The 22,263-nt window shown below is 36.2% G+C and overlaps 1 protein-coding gene across 1 annotated transcript in view; it reads right to left on the minus strand.

Moving 5' to 3' along the window:
• Positions 1–22,263, minus strand: part of RYR2 (ryanodine receptor 2 (cardiac)) — a gene marked incomplete at both ends in the record, with an annotated part of 182,510 nt that overhangs the window by 98,308 nt on the left and 61,939 nt on the right. The window contains 4 exons of the mRNA XM_008945486.1: positions 5,182–5,329; positions 11,311–11,470; positions 16,352–16,435; positions 21,444–21,547. Coding sequence (XP_008943734.1) covers positions 5,182–5,329; positions 11,311–11,470; positions 16,352–16,435; positions 21,444–21,547 — 496 coding nt within the window. The remainder of the gene's footprint in view (positions 1–5,181; positions 5,330–11,310; positions 11,471–16,351; positions 16,436–21,443; positions 21,548–22,263) is intronic.

Consider the following 22,263-nt stretch of genomic DNA (forward strand, 5'->3'; position numbering starts at 1 on the left):
TGTGCTGCCATTCAGACAGACCTCATCAGGCTGGAGAATTGGGTTAAGAAGAATCTGATTAAATTCAACAATATGAAATGCAGTCCTGCACTTGAGGAGGAATAATCCCAGGTGGGAGAATACACTGGGGCTGAGCAGCTGGCAACCACCTCAGCAGAGAAGGATCTGAGGGTCCTGGTAAACAAGTCAGTTAACGTAGCCTCACATGAAAGAATGACAGAAGTATCCTGGACTGCCTCAGAAATAGCCTTGCCAGCAGGTCCAGGGAGGTGATCCTTCCCTTCCACTTGGTACTAGTGAGGCCACATCTGGAGTGCTATGTGCAGTTCTGGGCTTTCCAGTGAAAGAAAGACACCTATTTGGTGGAACAAGTACAGCACAGGGCCATAAACATGAGTAAAGGGCTGGAGTATCTTATAAGTAGAGGCAGAAAGAGATTAAAATGTTCAGCCTAGAGAAGAGAAAGCTCAGGGGGGAATCTCATTTCTAAGTATAAATATCTAGTGGGATGGAATGAAGAAGAGGGAGTCAGACTCTTTCCAGTGGTGCCCAGTGACAGGACAAGAAGCAATTGACACAAGTTAAAAAAAAAAAAAAATTCCATCTGAACACAAGAAAACACTTTTTACTGTAAGGGTGTTCGCACACTAGGATAGGTTGTCAGAGAGATTGTGGAGACTCCATCCTTGGAGATAATCAAAACCCATCTGGACGCGGTCCTGGACAAGCTGCTTTAGCTGACCTTGCCTGAGTATCTGATCTCAAGAGGTCCCTCCAAACCTAAAAATCTCACTAATTCTGTGAACTGGGCTCTTAGTTATTTTAAGCAAAACCACCAAACATACAAACCTGAACAAAATACAGACTAAATTAATATTCCAATCTCCATAAAAGACAAACATTTGTCTTTGAAATAAGATTCCTTAACTGAGACATCGTATTTACTGAAAGATTGTGGTCAATTCACCTAATCTCATTTAAATTCTAAAATTCATATTTCTTACGTCTTTATTATAAGAAAGCATTACCGTATTTCTTAGTTTTTATAATAAATAATAGAGCAAAGGTTGCAATTAAGATGTTTTTGCAGATGCAATGGAAAATGAATGATAGGAATCATAAAAGGAAGTCTTGCATGAAGCTTTAACAACAACAAAAATCCCAAAGTAATTATCCTTCTGCTTCAGGAAAAAATACATTAACTTCTGTCAAGATAAAGGGCAGCAAATCTAGAAAGACTAAAGATGATCTTAAGAAGGGCATAAAAGTAGTGTTGAAGGCAACTCCCATTCAAGGTAAAGCAAGTTACTGTTCAAGAAACAAAGGAATACCTAGTCACAGCCAGAGTGCTATTTAGAAATAACAAGATGCCACATTTGAATTATGTTGACTGTTCTTTATTCTCTTTCAAACTATTGAAGAAATAGTCAGATCACTAGTGAGATTTCAGAGTGCATTAAAAACTGCCATTTCTCACCTCAAAGTCACTGTTTGTCAATTGTCAAGGTGAGATGAAGAAAAAGAGCTTGTTCACATTTCCTACCTAGTGCAACAGAGTGTAAAATGACATTAGCAGCCATGTGAAAACAAAAGCTTTCACAGAGGCTGATTCATTTGTTTAAGTATTTGTAGCATGATCACACACGTTTATCTTACCATAGTTTTCTATGCCTCATTCCAAAATTCTCTTAATTGCAAGTGATTCATTATAAGCTAGTTTATGAGTGTTTAAGTTAAACTTAACTCTTTGTCAGGTAATTATAAGTATTCTTTCTCAAAGATCATATAACTACATGAAGTTTCAAAGGAGGCTAGTTAAGTTTTGACACATTCAACCTATTCCTTCTAAATATGTTCACTGATTCTCTTACTCCACAAAAGAATAACAGCATAAAAAATACTGAAAACAAGTAAGCTGGGTTATTATTGGGGTGCTTCAGAGAAATAGGAGAAAAGAAACCCTAAGGGAAGGGTAAAAATGTAAACATGTTACTATATCTCCTCTGTAACGTCAGTATAAACAAGCTTAGCTTATGGGTCATATTTCTGCTTTATAACATTTCTGGGATGTATAAGCAAAGCGTTTTAAAAGGAGAAAAAGTATACTGGTACATATACTGCTTTGAGACACAAACAGATCTATATTTTTTTTTATTGACAACTAACAATTAATAAAGTTTTGAACTTGAATCTCTAAGCTCTGATTCAATTTGCCAACTATCCAACCCAGTTCTCTTATGGGTTATCCTGGTCCTTTGCTGCCATTTCCACTCTTTTCTAGTGTTATCCCACCATCCATTTCAGATCAATCTGTTCCAACAGAAATGTACTTTTATTCCTGCCATTCACAAAACCACAAATCTTAGATTCACATTCTTCAATTTTCTTCTTTCCCTCATTGCACTGAACTTACCATCTTGAAAAAAAAAATGCCTTTATTTATTAATCTACAGCTATGTGGCATCCACCTATAGAAAATGTACTCAAAAATTACCTGAGAACATTTACTCATTAATATTACCTGACTATTACTACTCATAAACCTACTTAGTGCCTTGGAGATGGCAATTCCTAATATTCTTTTCAACACTTTTAATCCTATCTCCTTCCTGCTTTCCTTCACTATTTTGTATCAGTATATAGTGAGTTTTCCCATACTGAGCTGCCTTTCACTGCTCCACAACTTTTCTTGACATAGTATATTTTTCTAGAATAGTTTCAAGTGCAACTTTGTATGGCAAGTACATGCAAACCTTTCTCACTGTTCCTTACTTAGTACAGTCCTACAGTCTGTTTCTGACACTTCTTTTCAAGACCTTATTAGCAATCCAAACCATTAGGTAGCTTGAAGTGACAAAAACCACACTTTAAAAAGACAAAGATTTCAAAAAGCACAAGAAGTAATGCTGAATCAAATTCTTGATCTTTCTTCCTTAATTTTTCTCAACTACTCTATTCTCTGGTATTTTATACAGCTTTCTTTCTATTAATCAAATTACATAATTCAGAGATCACCCTGACTCTTTTTCTCAGATTAGGAAAAAATGCTTAAACATTTCTGGATCTTTTTGCAAGGTATTAAAACCTGTGCAGCCTTTGAAAATTCAGTATTCTGGTCTGATCTTTGTAATTCCTCCGCTTCCTGAATTTGCTACAAACTTAAATACATCTCCACCTACCTGTCTGTTTGTTAGACCAGCTTAAGAACCTAGCCCTTTCTCTTCTGTTTTCTCAGCCACATCAAGGTCCAATTTCATTATCCATATTTCCAATATTATCTTGACTAGCTTCTAAAATCATGTCCCTCAGAACGTACTATCACTTCTGTCACCAAATGCCTGACTTCAGTTAGGTCAGGCTCATTAAGTTTCCTGTAAGCAACTATGAGCTCTCTTCCACTTAATTCCTTATCAGTAAAATTTTCTCTTTGATAGCCTACACAATTAATGCCTTAAAAACAGTTTTAAAGATTCTTAGTACCTTACCTATCCAGGAGACAAACCACCACAAAACATGGGAACTTTTGTTGTCTTTCTAGATTCTTTTTAGCCTCCAAAATACAGCTGCTACAGGAAATCACTAATTAGTAATACCAATAATAATCATAATAAAGCACAAAAAAATGATGCTATAGAGCTTTGGCAATCAGTATAAAATAAAATCAATTTTCAATAAAATTAGTGGAGATGCAGACCACCACTAGAGGGCTCTAAATCCTTTAACAACAGTATGGATTTGGGCTGACAAAAGAGGTTTCTTACGACATGTTTTATGCATCTCAAAAACTTCAGAAGCTCATAAACTGTACAATCTAAATATCCAGAATGAATATAAAAATCTTTTGCTGAAAGCAATTTGTCTAAGAAAGACCAGTTTGTGGGACACTGTTCTGCTGGTCCTTTCCTCTGGGAATTTTGCAACAGGATCGATAACACCTTTCAAATACAAGGACTGCAATTGTGTTCTTTACATTTTATTAGTAAATTTATGCTCAAGGATCTCTGCATCATAATGAAAACAAACAAACAAACAAAAATTACAGCAATTCATTCCCAAGGAAAGGCAGGACCATATGATTCTCAGAGCTGCAAATGAGGAAAGGGGATTTGGAGGAAATTGCCAAAAATGAGTGTGCTCTCTCTCCCTCTCACCCTGTAACACCAGACAGTTTCTCTATCTTCACAAGAAGCAAAAGCTCCCTATACCAGCCAACTCTCTCAGAAATAAGCAGAAGCCATATTTGCTCTCTTGAAGCAGCATCTCCTTCCCACAGCAGGAGGGGAAGAAAATACAGGATTATGCAGCAGCCTTAAACTCTCCAGACTAGGCACAGGTAGATTTAACAGTCATTTAACAGCATTTTGCCACCAACAAAATCTACTGCACTAGAAACATTGTTCTGCCCGTTCAGCAATCCAGACTTATTACGCACTGATGGTATCAGTAATGCCTCATATTTAAAGTGTAATTTAATAGCAGCCTCTCATAAAAGCTGAGGATCAGAGCATGCATCTGCTTTGGAAAAGAAACTGAAAATGTCAGATTCCCTGCATATATTTTGGGTACAAGTTAATCTAATAAATATGTAAATAAGATATTTATGTAATTTTCCATTTTTTTCCTGTTTAGGAAGACTCAAACTATACGTGCAGAAAATGCTGCCTGAAGTATCAATAAAATTTTAAATCTGACAATTTTGTGAATTTTATAAAATAGCATACATATAATAAGCCATACATTTTACTCCCTGGCATAAGGATATATACTGAGCAAGATGATAAACATGTTTTCCTGATATTCTGTATTTTAGCGCTGTGACTTATAGTATTCAAGATCTTGATCTAAACTGCTAAAGCTTTTAATTTTTTAAAAATCTGAACTGTCAAATATACAAAATGAACAGTGAAGTGTAAGAAATACAGTGAGATTGCATCACTGAATTAAAATGTAAAAAATTTTCATTTTGTAATTCTTCATCTCAGGCCACAAGAAAAGAAAGGCAAACAATAAGGAAAGTAGGATCAAAGAGAAACAGAAACATCAGCAGATGGACCTATTAGCTCTGGACACACTGTACCTGTTCAGTTAGTTTTGTTGGACCAAAAATTTAGTAGTTGAGTGCAAATTTAATTTAATTTTTGAAGAGAGAGAGAGGGAAAATAAAACAACAACATTAATCACCATGATCTTGATCAGGAGCTTCCAGGTGGTAGCCATAGCCCAGAAGGGTGCGGACCGCTTCCCGAAGACTGTCTTTGTTTGACTTCTTTGTCCGATCATCCAAAAGAGCATAAGGCACGAGGCGAGGATTTCGTCGATTCTTCACGTCCTGCGGAAGTATGAAAAATCAACTCAATTTCAGAAACTGTGTTTTGTCTTAAAGACAAAATTGTACTATAGCAGAAGTATTAAAATTAGTCTTTATAAGAACTGAAATCATGGAACTGCAAATACAGCAAGGACTCAAAGATGTTGCAATATCCTAAAAAGTAGTAGCAACATTGAATTTGGCAAAAAAAGAAGGCAATACACAAATAAGCATAACTGTGTGGCTAGCATCTGCCTTCATTTCCCACCAAACTTACCTAATAGGATAACAATACAAACAAGAATAGAAAAAATGTGAAGAGTTTGATGGAAAAGACAAAGCACTTTGTGCACTGTTTATGAAGCAGCTACCTTAACAAGAAACTTGTAGATAACTGAAGCTCACCAGACATTACTGTAGCACAAATACTTGCAGGCTTCATTTGTTGTCCTCTAAACACTTAAATACAAGGCTATAAATTCATAAGGCCTTTTTCCCTATGGTGAGTAAATAAGAAATGCAGTTATTAACCAGTTCTTGATGAAATCTGGTTCTACCAGGGATCCTTCTAGAAGATAGATTATGGGACAAGCATTACCTATATTCTAAAAGGGTTAACAGAAAGATAATGAGCTGCTGAGGACACAAATTACTACATATAGTCTCTCGTTATGTTCCGTGGGAAGGACAGCGACAAGGCCAACACAAGGACTATTTGAGGAGATTATTTTCCTTATTTATTCCAAACACTTAAACTGACATCCCCCTTTTTCCAGTATTTAAGTTGGTAGATGTGGCAAAGGGCTGCTTCCGGAAGAAGAATGGACCAAACAAATGTTGAAGCAAATGCTATAAGGAATTATTATTTTATATGAGAATATTCATATTAACATCAAAGATTAAACACTGTGGGCTTAAGTATTTGTCTTGGAAAGAACACAGAAGGAGAAATAATTTCCTCTGAAACATGTATGTCCAAATGATATTATGAAATACTGCCTTTAAAAATATGAAACATAAGTTTGGAACAATTATGTAACTTCTCCATGATATATAGATGACTCATGCACTGGCAACTGCCATAGCAATCATTAAAACACATTAACATAGAGACAATCAGCTGATAGCAATGTATGATAATGAAATACAGTGTAAGTGCTTTTCAAAATCAGAGTCAGGGGGAAAAACAGCTTAAAGAAATCATAAGCATTAAATGTAATTTTACAGATTTTTTTCCTTGAGTCTATTTTTATTTAATATTGTGACCTTTTTCACCCATTCAAGACTTTGGCTACTTCTTCAAATCCAAATATGGCAAGGGATTTTTCTTTTAATAATTTTGGGGTTTTTTTCCTACAATATGTCTATAAATGTTGAATGTTTTATGTATTGCTTAATTAAGAACTGTTATCATTACACTTACAGAAGTTTTTGCACTAATGTTCTTCTGCATGTCTGTGGTTTAAGCGTAGGTAATCAAGGGAATGAACCTATACAGTGATTGAGCTTTGCACAATCACAATCAACTCAACAAGAAAACTTGATTACCTGAGTGGTAATTTTTACTAAGTACATTTGCAGTTTGCACATGGACTTAATTCTTCCTATTCACTACCGAAAAGTTACTTGTTTGTAGTGTAGACTGTTAAAAAAAAGGAAAATCCAGCCTAAGTTTTTAATTTTTTTCCAGAATTTTCCAGGTTTGAGTCTAATGCTTCATCAGAAGACTGTTTTTGGTAAAGAGTTGTCTGGCGACCACTTGTTCACCAAGCCATTTGAAAGAAAAACAAAAGCAGATCTCCTCCAAAAGACAAGGAAAAAACAAAACCCACAACTTAAGATTGCTGACAAGATTTTGTTTCAAATGGTTTGAGCTGGGTAGCACACATGAAGTTTATGCAATTCTTTTGTTTTGAATTCAGAACCTATCATAGCACAGTTAAAAGGGAAAAAGAAAAAGGCCTATACATTTTATTAAACAACTCTGTCTTCACTAAATGTAACACAAACATTGCATTAGTAATTTAGAATTTGGAGTTAAGTAAGAGAAAATATTGTAACCATGAAAATTTGGAATGCCTGGCTGAATGTGCCCTGATTCTAAATGGAAGGACTAATAACAAATAATGTTAAACTTGAGCGATGTAACACCAACCATGAGTAGTCAGTATTACTTCATACAGTGTGCACCACAGATTTTGCTACATACAGCAAATGATAGACAAAGACGTACTTGAATTAGCACACATATACACATTTGTAGGGTAGAAACTGGATTTGAAAGAAGCAATAATTTGACAACAACGGCTCTCACTGAATATAGTTCTTAAAAATAACAGAAAAGAACCACAGGAAAAAAAAAAAAAAAAAAACTGAACACACATCAACAAATAGTAACAAGCCTTTTAAAACTGCCATTACAGGTAATGAACACTGTTTCAAAATCATTCACAGAGGAAACACCCTGGGCGCAGAGAGGTGCAGAACTACATTCATTCATTCAGTGAGTATGTGACGTGCAGATAACTGATCCAGCGCACTGGATCTAGCAACTGCTCTTCCAGCTTGCAGAGACAGACGTCATGTAAGAGTTAGAATGAAACAAGAGGAGTGTCCATACTGTCCACAGAAGCATAGAAACACACAGTCAAATCCTATAACCAGCTCTAAAAGAAGAGCCTATGAACAGATACAGTAAGTCTAATAAAGTTGTACCTCTAAACCTCTAAAAGGCACCTGAAATGATAAAGAATAATATAGTTTTTATAGCTATAAATGTGATACCACAACCTGTGTGCTCCTGGGCCTTCCCAAAGCCCTGAGAAAGCTCAGGAACAGCACAGATCACTAGACTAAAGGGAACAAAAAGACACCAGAAACATACATAAATAAATCCTATCAAAAAAAAAAAAGACAGGAAAAGACCAAAAAAATGAAAACACAGACTAGAAAAAGTGCAGGAAAAATATGATAATAACTTAACAGGATTATAAGTTTTGAGACTTAAAGTGTTAGAGCTGTAGAGATGCATATTCTGTGTGGTACTGAAATAATTTTGTTCTCATAACCAAGGCTGTTAAATGACAAGCACAAAGCAAATATATTTCAGTAAGACAGACATGCTACTGTTTTCCTAGCTTCATCTGCACCATTAGAAAACACTCATTCCACAGCTGTGACTTGATTTTGCTTGCTGCCATGTCTGTGGATCTTGCACCTCCATGAAGACTTCTGAGCAATCGCCACAGCAACTGCTGCTGGTGAGTTTGCCAGCCATGCTGCCAGACACCCACCTCAGTGAGCTACCATGGGAGTGTGCAGCATCCACACCGTGAACAGCATCAGTTACCTACACCGTGCGTTCCATCTCCTATTATCCAGAGACCTAGCTTTTCTGCATTTATCATGGCAGCTCATGGTTAACCATAAACCATTAAAATTAAAAATTGTTTTGTAGAGGAAACAGGAAAGATATAATCCTAAATAAGTCCTAACAAAGACATATTCTTGGCAATCTTAACAAATATCCTAAATCTATCCACACTCATGAAGTTGTGTTCCTATCGTGGCATACTAGCAGCCGAGCTCTGTCCTTAGAAGCATGTGTATCCTTAGAAATATGTGTACAGCTTCTGTCATCTTCACTGGAGATCATACCCATATGGAATATCTGGCAGAAGGTGAAGGTGCCCTGACTAGAAATGGAATGAACTAATATATCAGGATAAACAATATAAAATGTGAAAGTGAGGCAACATAAGTAGCTTTTGCAAGGCCATGATGCCTTTTTATATATGTCTAGTGACAAAATAAATTACAAGATCTCAGCTTGTGACTTTTCCCATACATCTGTATCTTCTCAGTCTGAATTTTCCAAACAGCACCTATCCTGCATCACAGTCCTAGGCAGTCTGAGAAGACCAACTGCTGACCAAATAGCGATGTCATATGCTTTCTAAAAAAAGAACCTAAAAAACACAAGATCCTGACTTAATGATTTTGTGCATGTTTTTCCACTTATCCTTGCTATTTCATACGCTCTTTTAAGCGGAAATATGTATTTTTCCTTCCTCTTGTGCTCCTTGGTTGTGCTCATTTCATGGAGCAACAAGATACTGTGAGCCTGTCCTACTAAAACAATGCATATTTGTGGCTAGTTTTGTCACAGCTGTCAGCACAGTCCTGGGAACAGGAGTCAGAAGTTACCTTGTGCCCCCTCTGCTGGCTGGCTGGTTGGCTCTGCAGCAGCAGAACAAACGCTGGGTGTAGTCACGCACAAAGAGCAGCTATGTCATTGTTATGAAAAAATGCTGACAACCAGCGGAGGACTTAGAAGAAGAAAAAATATCTGAAACTTGGAAAGCATTTTCCCCACCAGTTTGTAACACGAAATAAATGGTTTATTAACTACTTGACAGTATCCCTTCAATTTTTTCATATTATATAATCCCAAAATGATAAGGCACTCACAGTGGAACAGGCTGACTAGATCTAATCCATCCTACAGCCACAGCATGATCGCTCTTTATAACACATTTCCCAGTGATTAGTTCACCTATTTTCAAACATTTGTAAGCTTCTTTCCCTTAGGAAACTATTTCATAGCTCTGCAAGACCTGTTTATAGTATTACACAGCATAACATCGTGTCACTTTACTACAGTACCGTAACATGTCATAGTAATAAGATGGGATGGCAAAATGTAGCCCACGAAACAAACCCATTGCTGGAGTCAGGCAGAAGCACATAGCAGGGTGGACAAGAGCTAGCATGATTCGTGAGCCGTACACCAGCTAAATGAGAAGCATGTTTGCACCCAGAAAGGAGCTCCTTGCCATTCTGCTCTGTTCTTCTGACATTTAATGAACGGTAGTTGTTATCTGCACATTGTAAGCACCATCAGAATTCAGTTGTTTGTCTTCTCTCCAGGGGAAAATAAACTTAATTATTTGAAAAGAAAATAATTGAATTAAGAGGAAATCAACACCAACCGTATACAAAAGATTGGCAAATAGAATGAGTTTTGGTCTTGTAGAAAAACAAAATTTGAAAAGTGCTGTGTAGCTTGAATTTTAGTCAAAATCAAAACCACTGTTTGTAGGCAGTAAAGAACAGATGCCTACAAAAAAGCTATTTCTCATTTTTGCAAAAATAATGATCTTTTACGCTCAGTGCAAAACAATGAAAACTATTTTTTTCTCCAAAGGGTGAATTTCCCTAAAACTTCACTGAGATATGCTACCACACATATGATTAACAGAAATGAAGACATCTTTCTCTATATAAAATTCACAAATAATCACAAAAAGAACAGAAAATATGACTCATAAGGGAAAATTGATATAGTAGCTGTCTGGAAAAAGAATAAATAAGGCTCACTGTATATACAATTGACTTTCTTTACAAAAGAAAGCAAAGACCCTGAGTTGCACTGTGAACAATCCATCATGCTTAATTTTTATTCCCCTCCCTTATAACCCTTTATGATCCCTATCACACAGCATTCCAATCTACTGAAACAAAATCACTAAAGTAGAACTGGAACTTGGAGACTGACAACTATTCTCAGCTAAACATGGCCTCTGCCAGAAACCCAACATATTAGTGAAGTGATTACTACAAGTTTACATTCTGATTTTCCTGGATAAACAAAATTATTCAATTCCCAGGACTGGAAACATTTAAATAATTTCCCTACTGAAAGTCAATATTTACATTTCTTAAAATACTACAGCATATTAGCTTCCTGCATGCAATTTTCTCACCCTGAGATCTAGACAGCATACTAGAATATACCACCATTTTTTTTAACACAGCTTGTAAAAGAAGAGTCTGATCCTGCTTAGAGATCTAGCAGGATTTATTTATGTATTTTTGCTTTCTTTGACAGACTCACATTCATTAGCTGTTTCTTCCTCCTTTTGTATTCTCATTATTCCCATTTAACTGTGAAATATCTCAATAGATAGATGCTTTTTCAAGTGACTGAAGTTAGCACTTACCTGCTGGATACCATATGTCCAGCCTTGCCTTATACGGTCCCTTGCCCACACATTGTGAGCATTCTCAGCTAGTTTATCCACCATCGCTTCTTGGGAGGGGGTCAGTTTGATAAAACTCAGATCCATGGGAGCAGGCTTATATCCACTCAACAACTGATAGCTGCCAGAAAACACAGAACTTGCAGTCACTTTTCAGTATGAAAAAAACAATAGAAACTGCAAAGGAGAGGCACATATGCAATATATATATATATATAAACAATCTGCCTTTCAACATAAAGAATACTAATGCATTGGCATTTGATTTTGTTTCAAGATAAGTGCATCTTGATGGGATGAATAGTTGGTAATGAAAGCTACCCAAAATGGTCTGAACGAAAAATGTTTTTTAAAGTATTTTAGTACTTCAACATATTTAAAGTAGTAGATTAAGATATTGCTTAGCTAAATACTTATATGAACACTATTATTTTTACCCCTGTGCACTCTGCTATCCTTATTAAGCCCTATTTCCTACTGAAGCATGAAAATATATTCTTCCTATTATGTATAGGGATATGAGAGACATAACATATCAAGTGGCTTACTCAGGATCACATATGAAGCCCATCTAGTAATAAAAGTTCCTCTTTGTAATACTCCATACCTTAACTATCCTTCAAAGCATAGAAGCAAATGTTTGAAATTTAAGCATGACTTCAGAACAGAGAGCCTCAGCTGTTGAGGCAGCATGCAGGGAAAGGGGAGCAGCAAGAGATGAGCAGGGGAGCAGACAGACAGGGTCTGTCTGGGTGTTTGTGCCCAGGGGCTGGTGGGTTGGGGCTCCAGGATGGCCTCTGTGAGGAGAGGCCAGGGCTGCCCCATGCTGTGCACAACCGCTTCCAGCCCGCTCCAAAAGGGACCCACCACTGGCCAAAGCTGCGCCCCTCAGACATGCTGGTGACATCTCTGGGAAAAACTTTTTAAGAAAGGGCAAAAATGCTGCGCAGGCAGAGAGGCATGAGGAAAAGTGTGAAAAAGAGCCTGGCAGATACCAAGGCCAGGGGCACTCCAGGTCCCAGAGCTGGCACTTCGCTGCAGCCCCAGGAGTGACCAACCCACAGCTGGTGGACATGCCCTGAATATCCCTGAGTATTTCTCCTCGAGCATACTGACAAAACAAAACACTATTTCGCTCATAACATAACAGTTCTGTATATAAACAACAACAATAAAATAATAATAAAATAAACAACAACATTCTCACACTGAAATTATATGTGCTGGCACATTTAAAGAATGGCCAGTTTAAATAATTGTCTGATTATTTTCTAAACAACTTTGTAATTTTCTTGCTTTTTCTTTATTTGGACCGACAGAGAGAAATCCAGAAAAATAAACTGTATTTCTCCTCATTTATATTGTAAAATATTCAAATGCTTTAAAAACCTTAATTAATTCTCTTCTGTGATAACTGTTGTAAAAACCATTTAAACAAATAATTGTTTGAAAACAATTATTGAAAACAAGAAAGTATTTAAGGGGGATTATCATCTATAAACATGAGCTTGGAACTTCCTTCAAAATTACCACATGTAAAAATAAAAAAAATCAAGTCTGAAAGCAACAACTCATGAACATCAATCTAAAATCAACCATTCATGTAGTTACCAATCAACAAATTTCTATTACAGAATTAAGCAAGCAGTTGGCAGTTGTGCTGTTATCTCCCACATGCTAGGTGATTGTGAAGTCCCTGCAGTGAGATGAGTAAAACTTGACAGTAATGGAAATAGTGAATCATACAGAATTAACACATTTGTCAGGCTGGCAATTACTGTGTTCTTTCCTGCCACACTCCCCTGAATAAGTGCTTTGTTATGCACATAAAAGCTATGATAATCCCAGCTATTTCAATACCAGAATAAGGTCAAAGAATCAGGGGTCTCAATGGATGCTCAGAACTTTGTCACAGAGGATGTGTATACCTTATTTCAGATGTAAATAAATTCTCATCAAGGATAAGTACTAAGAAAATACTTAGGAAAATAGCAAAAGCATAGTGTGTACAAATTTATTTTGAAGAATTGTCTTTAAGTGCAGACTGATGTTACTTGTTGAAATATGTAGCTAAAAGCCCACATCCTCTGTGGTCATCTGCAGATCAGTATCTTACTGGTCTTATCTTGCTCACTTGCTCAGTATCACTGCTGGCCTTGTATTTACTTTTTTTTTTTTTTTTTTTTTTTTTTTTTTTTTTTTTTTTATTTTTTTTAAGAAGCAGGTAAATTTAACCACTTCAACAGCACATTTTTCACTACCATATTGAGCTGCCATTCAATTATAACAAGCATTATAGAATTTTTATTTGTACCACCACCACCTAAAGTTAAAGAGTAGCAGATAAATTGTCAGCTGATCTTAGTCTATACTCTGTTCTCTTGATCAAAGACTTTCAGCAGTTTACATGACTTGCAAAAAAAAAAAAAAAAATGAGAAGATTACACATAGCAAAAAATGGGATTTTGAAGCTTTTCTTCTTTTCATTCTGACATTTTTTTTCCCACTTGATTTAGACTTTTTTTTTTTAACCCATAGAAACACTAAATATTTCAAAATTATTAAAATAAAGATTGTGAATTTTTCAGGGACATATTTTAAAATAAAAGGTTATTGAAGGATGCTTTATTCAAAAACCTAAAGTAAAGTTACATCCAGAAAAGCTTCCTAATAAAAAGAGAATTTCCATCAGCAAAAGTTGTGTTTGCAGTACGCTTCAGCTGGTCATTAAAAATGGTCAAAAAAAACTCTTTTGTGAAGTGATGTGATAGTAGAAAGGCAAATTTCTGGCACAACTGTCAGTTAAAAATGTGATTCTCCTCAACTTGGAACCAGTGTGGCTGTGATGCCAAAATTCTGTAGGACTGACACAAATATAGCCTTAGCATTTTATAATTTTCATTGTTACAACAAGATGGCAGAAAAATAAGCAAAGGGTTAAGGAGACAGGCAAGATTATACAAAGTAAGGTCCAAAAATTTCTTAAAAGGCAGAACAGACGAGCTAATTACTTTCAAGTGATGTCTATCGCTTTTGTTTTTCTTAATAGCATTAAGTTTTTATTTCAGGCTGATATGAGAACTTAAATTATCGTGGAAAAACTTACAAAGCGTTGGGATAACGCACCTGTATCATCTACAGGAACAGAAATAACCTACAAACATAGGAAGTGACTTTTCTTCTTCCATCAGAAAAATCAGCTTTTTACACGTTACACTCTGTAACCTTTTGTTATGGTTAATTTTATTCTAACTGTGAAACAGCAACCTGTCTTCTCTCCAGGATTGTATCCCACAAAAAACATGATCTAGCCTTATAGCTGCACAACTGTTTCTAAATCATGAAATCTCTGCTTCATTTTTGCTCAACAAACATCTGATGTTACCAAGAATGTAGCCAAATTTTTTTTTTCTTTTCTTTTTTACTCATTTTTAACATCCATTGTACATGAGACGTTGAAATTCTGATTCGTTTTGTATAGTAGGACCTCAAGTTTCTAAAGTTATGACTGGTAATGACATTAAAAAGATCCAGCATTATCACTTTTCTTAAACTGGGAAGTATAATTTCTTCAGACCTGAGATTTAGCTGCAGTTTTCTGAAAGCATCATATTTAATTCATTTGAACAATCTTGCAAATGCATATGCATTTCTGCACAGGAAATTCAGAACAAAAACAGAGAAGGCCCTTGCTATATCTTGGGTTTATTCTTATGTGCAGCTATTCTGAGATAGTAAAACTGAAGAACAGTTTGGGGGAATTTAAACTAATCCCTTGCTTGTGTTCTCATTCATTCTTGTGAAGTGACCACATTGGGGATTCTGAAAGTGTGATATCAGTACTATATAAATCAGTGAAGTGTGGCATAAATCAAAGAGTTGGGGGTCCAGCTTCTCATAACTACCTTGTAGTAAAGTGTTACCTAGAAACCGGAAGGAACCTTGCCAGAACAGAGCACGTGCTCACAACAGGAAAAAGGCAGGCACGCTTTTGTTAAACATGGTCTTGGGGTTATTATAGGGGCCTCAGTGTATAGAATATGAAGGTATGGGTCAGTGAAAGGCTACTGTGCATAATGGAGATATACAACAGCACAGGAGCATCTATTTCTGCACAGATCACATCCCTGAAAAGAGCTATGAGTTGCTACTTGTGGCAGCAGCTTAACTAGCACTTACCATTATTCTTATGAGTAAGATTTAAGGACCAAGGACTAAAATCAAGGCAACTAAATTACTAATTTCAATTCAGGAATACCAGAACACATGGAAGCTCTCTCATACTGAAACTGTGACCTTTACCCTTCTGGTTTTATACACATTGTAATCCTCCTTCATCCAATGGGCTCAAATGCATGTTGGGCCACAGGGCTGTCATATGCTTATCACCAAGTACAATTCCTTCATTTTCAACTGTGTTAAAGATTCTAAATTCTTCATTCCCTAACTTGGGAGTGCACTGGTGCTAAAGAAGAAACCAAGACATCTTGACTAGGGCATGAGAGCTGGTTTCAGAGCTGCAGTACTGGAGGCCATTATACCAGACCAGCCTTGAGCCCAGTCCTACCAAAGCTGTTGCCAATCACTCAGGAAAACATTCAGGTGGCTACGGGCGTTCCCTCCACTTCAAGTTACCGGATGGCCATTCTAGGACTTTCAAAAGGGTTACCTATAAATATTATCATTACAGCAAAATATCTTGACTAGTTTGCTGTAAAAGTTCTTTATCAAGTTTCTGCAATATACTCCATACAACAGAACTAAGTAACAGTGAATGCCAGACATTTCAATGAATCACAGAAAATCTAAATTTTGTCTACACATCAGATTTGCGAACATGTAAAAGAACAGGTGTAAATGAAGGTGTGTGTAAATTTCTGAAAATTTATATGCATACCCAAGTACAAACAAAACTTACAATATAAACATCAAATTGTTAAAACACTGTTTGCTTGATTCACTCTGCTTAACAAAAAAAAGATGCATTTGAATTGCAACTTACTTCTTTGGAAGTTTCATTTTTTTCACTTTTTCTTCAGCGTGTTCATCAGCAATTCCAACATGGCAGCCTAATGCCAGCAGGGTTCTAGGACACAGAAATCAGAGATACATCACTGCCAATGTCTCTATATTCCGAGATGCTGCTGTGTATATAAATGGCACTGTACAACAAATGAGATCTATGGGAATAACAACAATATGGCAAGATCAGCACCAGTCTTTTTGTATATGTACTAAGCTTTCTGATACTGTAAAGAAAATGCCACGAGATGTTAGTAAAACTTTTAGTAAATATATAAGTGGACTACTTCAAAATGGAACTACCTTACAGTCTATTTCATTAATATGAAGCACCAGCTGAAAGATTCCCTGCCCTAGAAACATATATTTCTGCTTTTTTCATACTGCTTATATACTCATTCATATTGGTTTATAACACAATCTTTTAATGTTATCTTATTTACTTCAAAAATAATGAAAGAAGAAAAGGCAGGAAATGTCACTTGTTACCCTTAGAATGTGCCTCCTTTACAAAGAGAGGCTGTTATTCAGAGATTTTAATTGGCTCTGGATTTTGTTAGGACATGGTACTGAAGAGAGGGCTGACAGCAGAATGCACGAGGAGCATTAGGCCAGAACTGCCACCTTAACGCTTGGTGTGGATGCCGCGTGTTCATCCGCGTCAGAGGAAAGGATTCAAGCTAGACAGTCTGTCATGTACCCCCCAAGGTTTCTACCACAGAGGCACTGACCCACACAGCAGATTCTGGCCTGACTCTGCAAGATACAGCTCATTTCAGAAAGCACTCTCTACGTAACCTTACAACAGGCTTGGCAGTATAGTCAGGTTTCTGATTACTTCAGATCTCTTCCTTTCCTTACAGTCACAGTCTCCAGCAGTATATATCTCAAATCTCACCACTCTCTAGGATTTGCTCTGCAAATCATCAATTATTGGTTCCTGCATTTACATCCTATGTTAGGTTAGTAAGCATTAGTTTCTTTAGCCTAGTTGCATTACTAAAATATTGACACTGAAAAGAAATTCTGGACAGAAATCAGAGACAACCTTGGAATCAGATCCCAAGTTTCTCAAAATCTGAGGGTGACAACCATATCTTTGATTGATTATGCAGAAGAAATCACAACTGTAAACCTTGGACTCCATTCCCAATTTTCCCAATGTGGAAGAAAGCTGGAAAACAAGGGGTTTATTTGTTCTTGTCACTAGTTAAAACAGTATTTTCTAGTCTTGCTTTATCTATATCTACTCTTCTTGAACTGTCTGGGTAAAAAAAGAGTATAAGTATTGCCCCAGAAGTAGTTCTCTTGCAAAACGAATCACATGTTTCAAGGAGACTCTTAGCAGCATATTTTTAGTGCTAGCTACATGAAGTAAATCCTACTGTTATGGTCTCTGAATCCTGAAATAAAATTAGACAGTAAAATCAGATACAAGGAAATCAACATGCAGTGGCCACCTCCTGCAAAAAAACAGTATTCACTAAGAATGCTCCATGCAGCTAAATTTAAATTGGCATAAATCATACATGATTCCTATACAGTTACCACCAGGATAAGTAAGAGATCATATCTAAGAATGGAAAGCAGTACAGAGGAGCTAACCCCTAATAACCCTTATTGTTTTGTAATGTAAGATAGGAATTTGAATCCTACATTATCTCCACACAGCAAATTCAAACCAGAGAGCCACAGGATGATAAAAAGGCATATGATACTGACAGAACCAGAAAAACCCCTAAAGCACTTTGAAGCTAAACAAAAAAAAAAAACACTAGAAGTGGCTGAATGCAGCCTTTGGTGTAATATTGATACATGTAATTATCACAAACAACTGAGTAAATAGGTAGAAATGGGAAAGCCAATCACAAAATAATAATCATAAAATTTTAAAAAAGCACGGTAAATCAGCAAGATATATGTAAGAATGTGCAGAAACAGTATAAGCAAGCACATTTTAAACCCATGACATTTCCAGAGGTCACTCATTCCTGGATTTTGACATTTCATATAGCGTATCATTTTTATAGTTCATAAAACTATTCAATAATACTGAAAAATGTACAGAGATCCCAACACATTGAAATGTTGTGTCAGCTAATATGACTTAGAACTTCCTTGTTGTCCTAGTTCGAGTTAGAACTGAACTAATTCTGTTTTTCAGAACTAGTTTTCAGCTGAACTTTTTTCAGCTAAGTCTCTTCTAAGTAACTGTTCTCAAACTAATGGCAGATTTTTGCAGACAGTGTCTCCTTCTAGCAGTGATGACACTCCATGTTTAGTTACCACCAAAGATTAGTGTGCAGAAAGGATCTTGTTTGCACCTGCTCCTGTGCAGACCATGGCTGCTGCAAAACACTGCATGCCACATGGGGGAGTACAGAAAGTGAAAGGCCACACCTGCAGGGAGGAGTGGACAAGGACAGGTGACCCTAAACTGACCAATGAGGTATTCCACCCCCTAGATGTCATATTCAGTATAAAGCTGAGGGATCATGAGGGTTAAGCTCTCTTCTTCAATGGCTGGTCCTTTCTCTGTCTTGACTCTGTCTTGACTCTGTCCTTTCTGCCATCGATCCAAATCCACGTGTTCCTGAATCCAGTTCCAGAAACCACTTCCCATCTACCACTGAGCCCAGTCTGGGACATCCCCAGTGCCTGCCCACAGTGTCCATGGTGTTGGTGACATAATTGCCATCAGGGTGGTTGGTTTTGTATATATTTCATTTTATCATTTTCATCAAAGCTGATTTAGTTTTATTTTCCAATCCATAAGTCTCTGTGTCTTATTCTCTTTTTCTTCCCCTTTGGGAAGGGAGGGGGTTAATGAGCATCCATCATTTGCCTAGTGGCTAGCCAGGCCCAGCCCTTGACGCTTGTTTTCTGCCTCTCTCATCTAGCAGAGCTAGCAGCAAAACTGTCAACAAGCCAACAACAACAACCAAACAACAAAACAAACAAACAAAACCCCACATAAGAGTTATTCTTGATATCTTGCAATGACTTCAGGTATGCAGCATGCAGTTTCATGCAAATTGTAAAGAACATACCATATTGCTGACTAGGGGAAGTTTATAAAGAACATTTTCTTTCCCTGTTCCCCATACTCCCTCATTGAGGTTGACTGCTAGTAGACTAGAAATATATAGTAAAGAAACAGTCCAAGTAGTTTGCAAGTCAACTCATCACATTACAGATCATCTAGAAAGGATTAGTGCACTAATTTTTCCACCTTTGCAAGATTGCAGACATGAACCAAGTTAGATGCTCACATTCCAGTCCCTGAACAATAGATATCTACATGATAAATACAACATGATATTGCAAAGTTAGAACTGAATACTTCAGAAAACAAGGACTAATACATAATGAAGGCAGCTCAGTAAGCATACAAGTTTTGAAATCAATAGAAAGACTGAATGATTTAGCTGTTGGATACTTTTCATCTTTTGGATATTTATTTGCCTTTTGGATACTATCCATTTAAGGAAAAGGCTTTCTCTAAAGTAATAAAATTACTAAAATAAAAATCCATAATTCATATGTTTACATAACAGATTTATTTCTTGTTTTGTCAGGGTGAGATTTAGAAAAGCATTGGGTCCTGAACCATTAATCATGTAAGTGCTACTAAAATCTGTTTAATATTTAGTGAAACATTAGGAGTATGCATTTAATTCTGACAGCATGATTTTTATGACGCCCGAGTCATATTTTATAGATTATTCTAGCAAAAGATCCAACTGTAAGGAAAGTTAATGACATAATATTTTGTAGTTTCATAAAATGGAAAGGAAGAAGCTATTCCGGATTCTTGGCACATTGTTGTGTTGATGGGCATCTCAAAAGTTTTCACTGAAATTCTTATATCTGGCTGAAGACAAATATGAACTTATTTTCTTGCCTTCAACGGAGTTCCATTTATCTCTGGACACGTTATCTCTAAATAATGCCAAAACATCCCTCCAAAAAGTGTTTAACACTTAGGGTCATAAATATATTTTTCATCGAGTGATTTACTTGTTGTGGGAATGGTGGATCAGTAAATAGAGCAGAGAAGCTGACCAGAGAAGGACACCACAATAAACTCTAGGAAGAGTCCTCTACCCGGCTTTCTACTACGACGACAAAGTCCTTGTGAGCGTAAACGCTACATCGCATGATCAGTTTACACAGCAGGTTCTTTTAATAACATAATACAAATATTCCCAGAAAAGTAATATAGATAATTATCCTTCATTAACATTCAGAACAGGAAAAACCAACTACATTTTAACAAGGAAAAAAAAATTCAATGGACTGCAAACAGAATTGACTGGAGAACCACATGTACTGAGTGTTATCAGTTTGAGAAATACATTAACAAGTTGTCTATGTGCCATGCTACATATGGAAGAAACTTCTTACACTAATAAATTTTCAATAGATTCACAGCAAAGTAAGAACTCACACCTGCTTGACCAGCTAAGCTGAGATGAGGAATTGTATCTTTGTGCGCCAGATAACTAGATTACCTGAACAAACCCATGAAGATCACACTGAATTTTTCTAGCACTCCAGCTGGAAAGCTTCCACGACACTCATGCATCTAACTGCTAATCCACAAAAGGAGGGAATGCTTACTACAGTTTTGTGGCAATGTGCACATAGGACACAGAAATAGCAGTAAGGGGTAATGAAGCAAAGCTCATCATGAGTCACATCCAAAAAAATATCTATTGATTGTCAAAGTATGCTTTATCGATGAAGAAAATTAAAAGCAATTAAACCAAATTTAATTAAACCAAGTAAGAAGCAAAGGGGTTTTTTTTCCTAACCTTGGATATATTTATTTCCTCCAAATTAGGTCAAAACAGAGGTGCCATTTCATAACCAGCATTACCACAGTAGTTGTAAAATTCCATAGATATTAAAAAGACTGTAAAATTGGCCATGTTCAATGCCAAATATATAAGTTAATGTACCTCACTCCCTCATTTTCATATTACTATCCTCACCTACATGTCAAATTGTAATTCAGGAAACTCCTTAGGAAACTCTCACTTTAAGCTTCAAAAGTTCTAACAACTTACTTCAGAGTTTCAAGTGACATTTGCAAGTTATAATTTCTTTCCTGCTCTGGCAGTTTTGAGAATTCCACTAAGCATGGGTGTTGTCTCTTGTTGTCATCTCTAATCTGAAAAGACAGTAAAGAAATAAGTTTAGTGTGTCTTAAAAACTAAAAGAAATTTAAGAACAGTTCAAAACAAAGTATTTAAAGCTGATCCTGTTAGAATTACTCAAACTGACCACCCCTTCAAACCAGAAAGCATTGTGTTTTCAAGCATCCATTTTCACAGCATGGTCATTCTACTCGTGTAAGGCAGAATTTGCATTTGTAAATAAATTTCAGATTTGCAGATCTCAAATAGAATGAATGCTAATTTGTACATTTCATTATACAGAATATTACATTATATTTGTCCACAACAAAGGTTCAAATTTCAGCAGTGCAATCTATGTTATGTTTTGACCCACATCCACAAAAAAAAAACAAATTACCTTTAGCACCATGTTTGAAAAATTATACATCTAGTTTCTATAAATATATTGATACAAATAGTGCTGAAGTCCTTACCTGACAGAAGTAACAATATAAAGGATAAATCTACCCTATCTCTTAATTCAGCAAATGTTCATTTCTTATTTATGTCCAGTGGTATACAAGCAGAATGCAACTGTTCAGCAGTCACAAATGATTGGAATATTAATTTACTCTTACTGTAGTGACAGCAGAGTTATGAAGACTATAATGTACAAAATCCTACATTTTATAAACTTTAAAAATTGATCAAAAACTTTTTTAACCTGCACTACTTATATACAGTTGTATTTTGATACTGGCCATAGCTA

The sequence above is a fragment of the Merops nubicus genome, unplaced genomic scaffold (genome assembly GCF_000691845.1).
Source record: "Merops nubicus isolate BGI_N331 unplaced genomic scaffold, ASM69184v1 scaffold788, whole genome shotgun sequence".
In the NCBI taxonomy this organism is placed as follows: domain Eukaryota; kingdom Metazoa; phylum Chordata; class Aves; order Coraciiformes; family Meropidae; genus Merops; species Merops nubicus.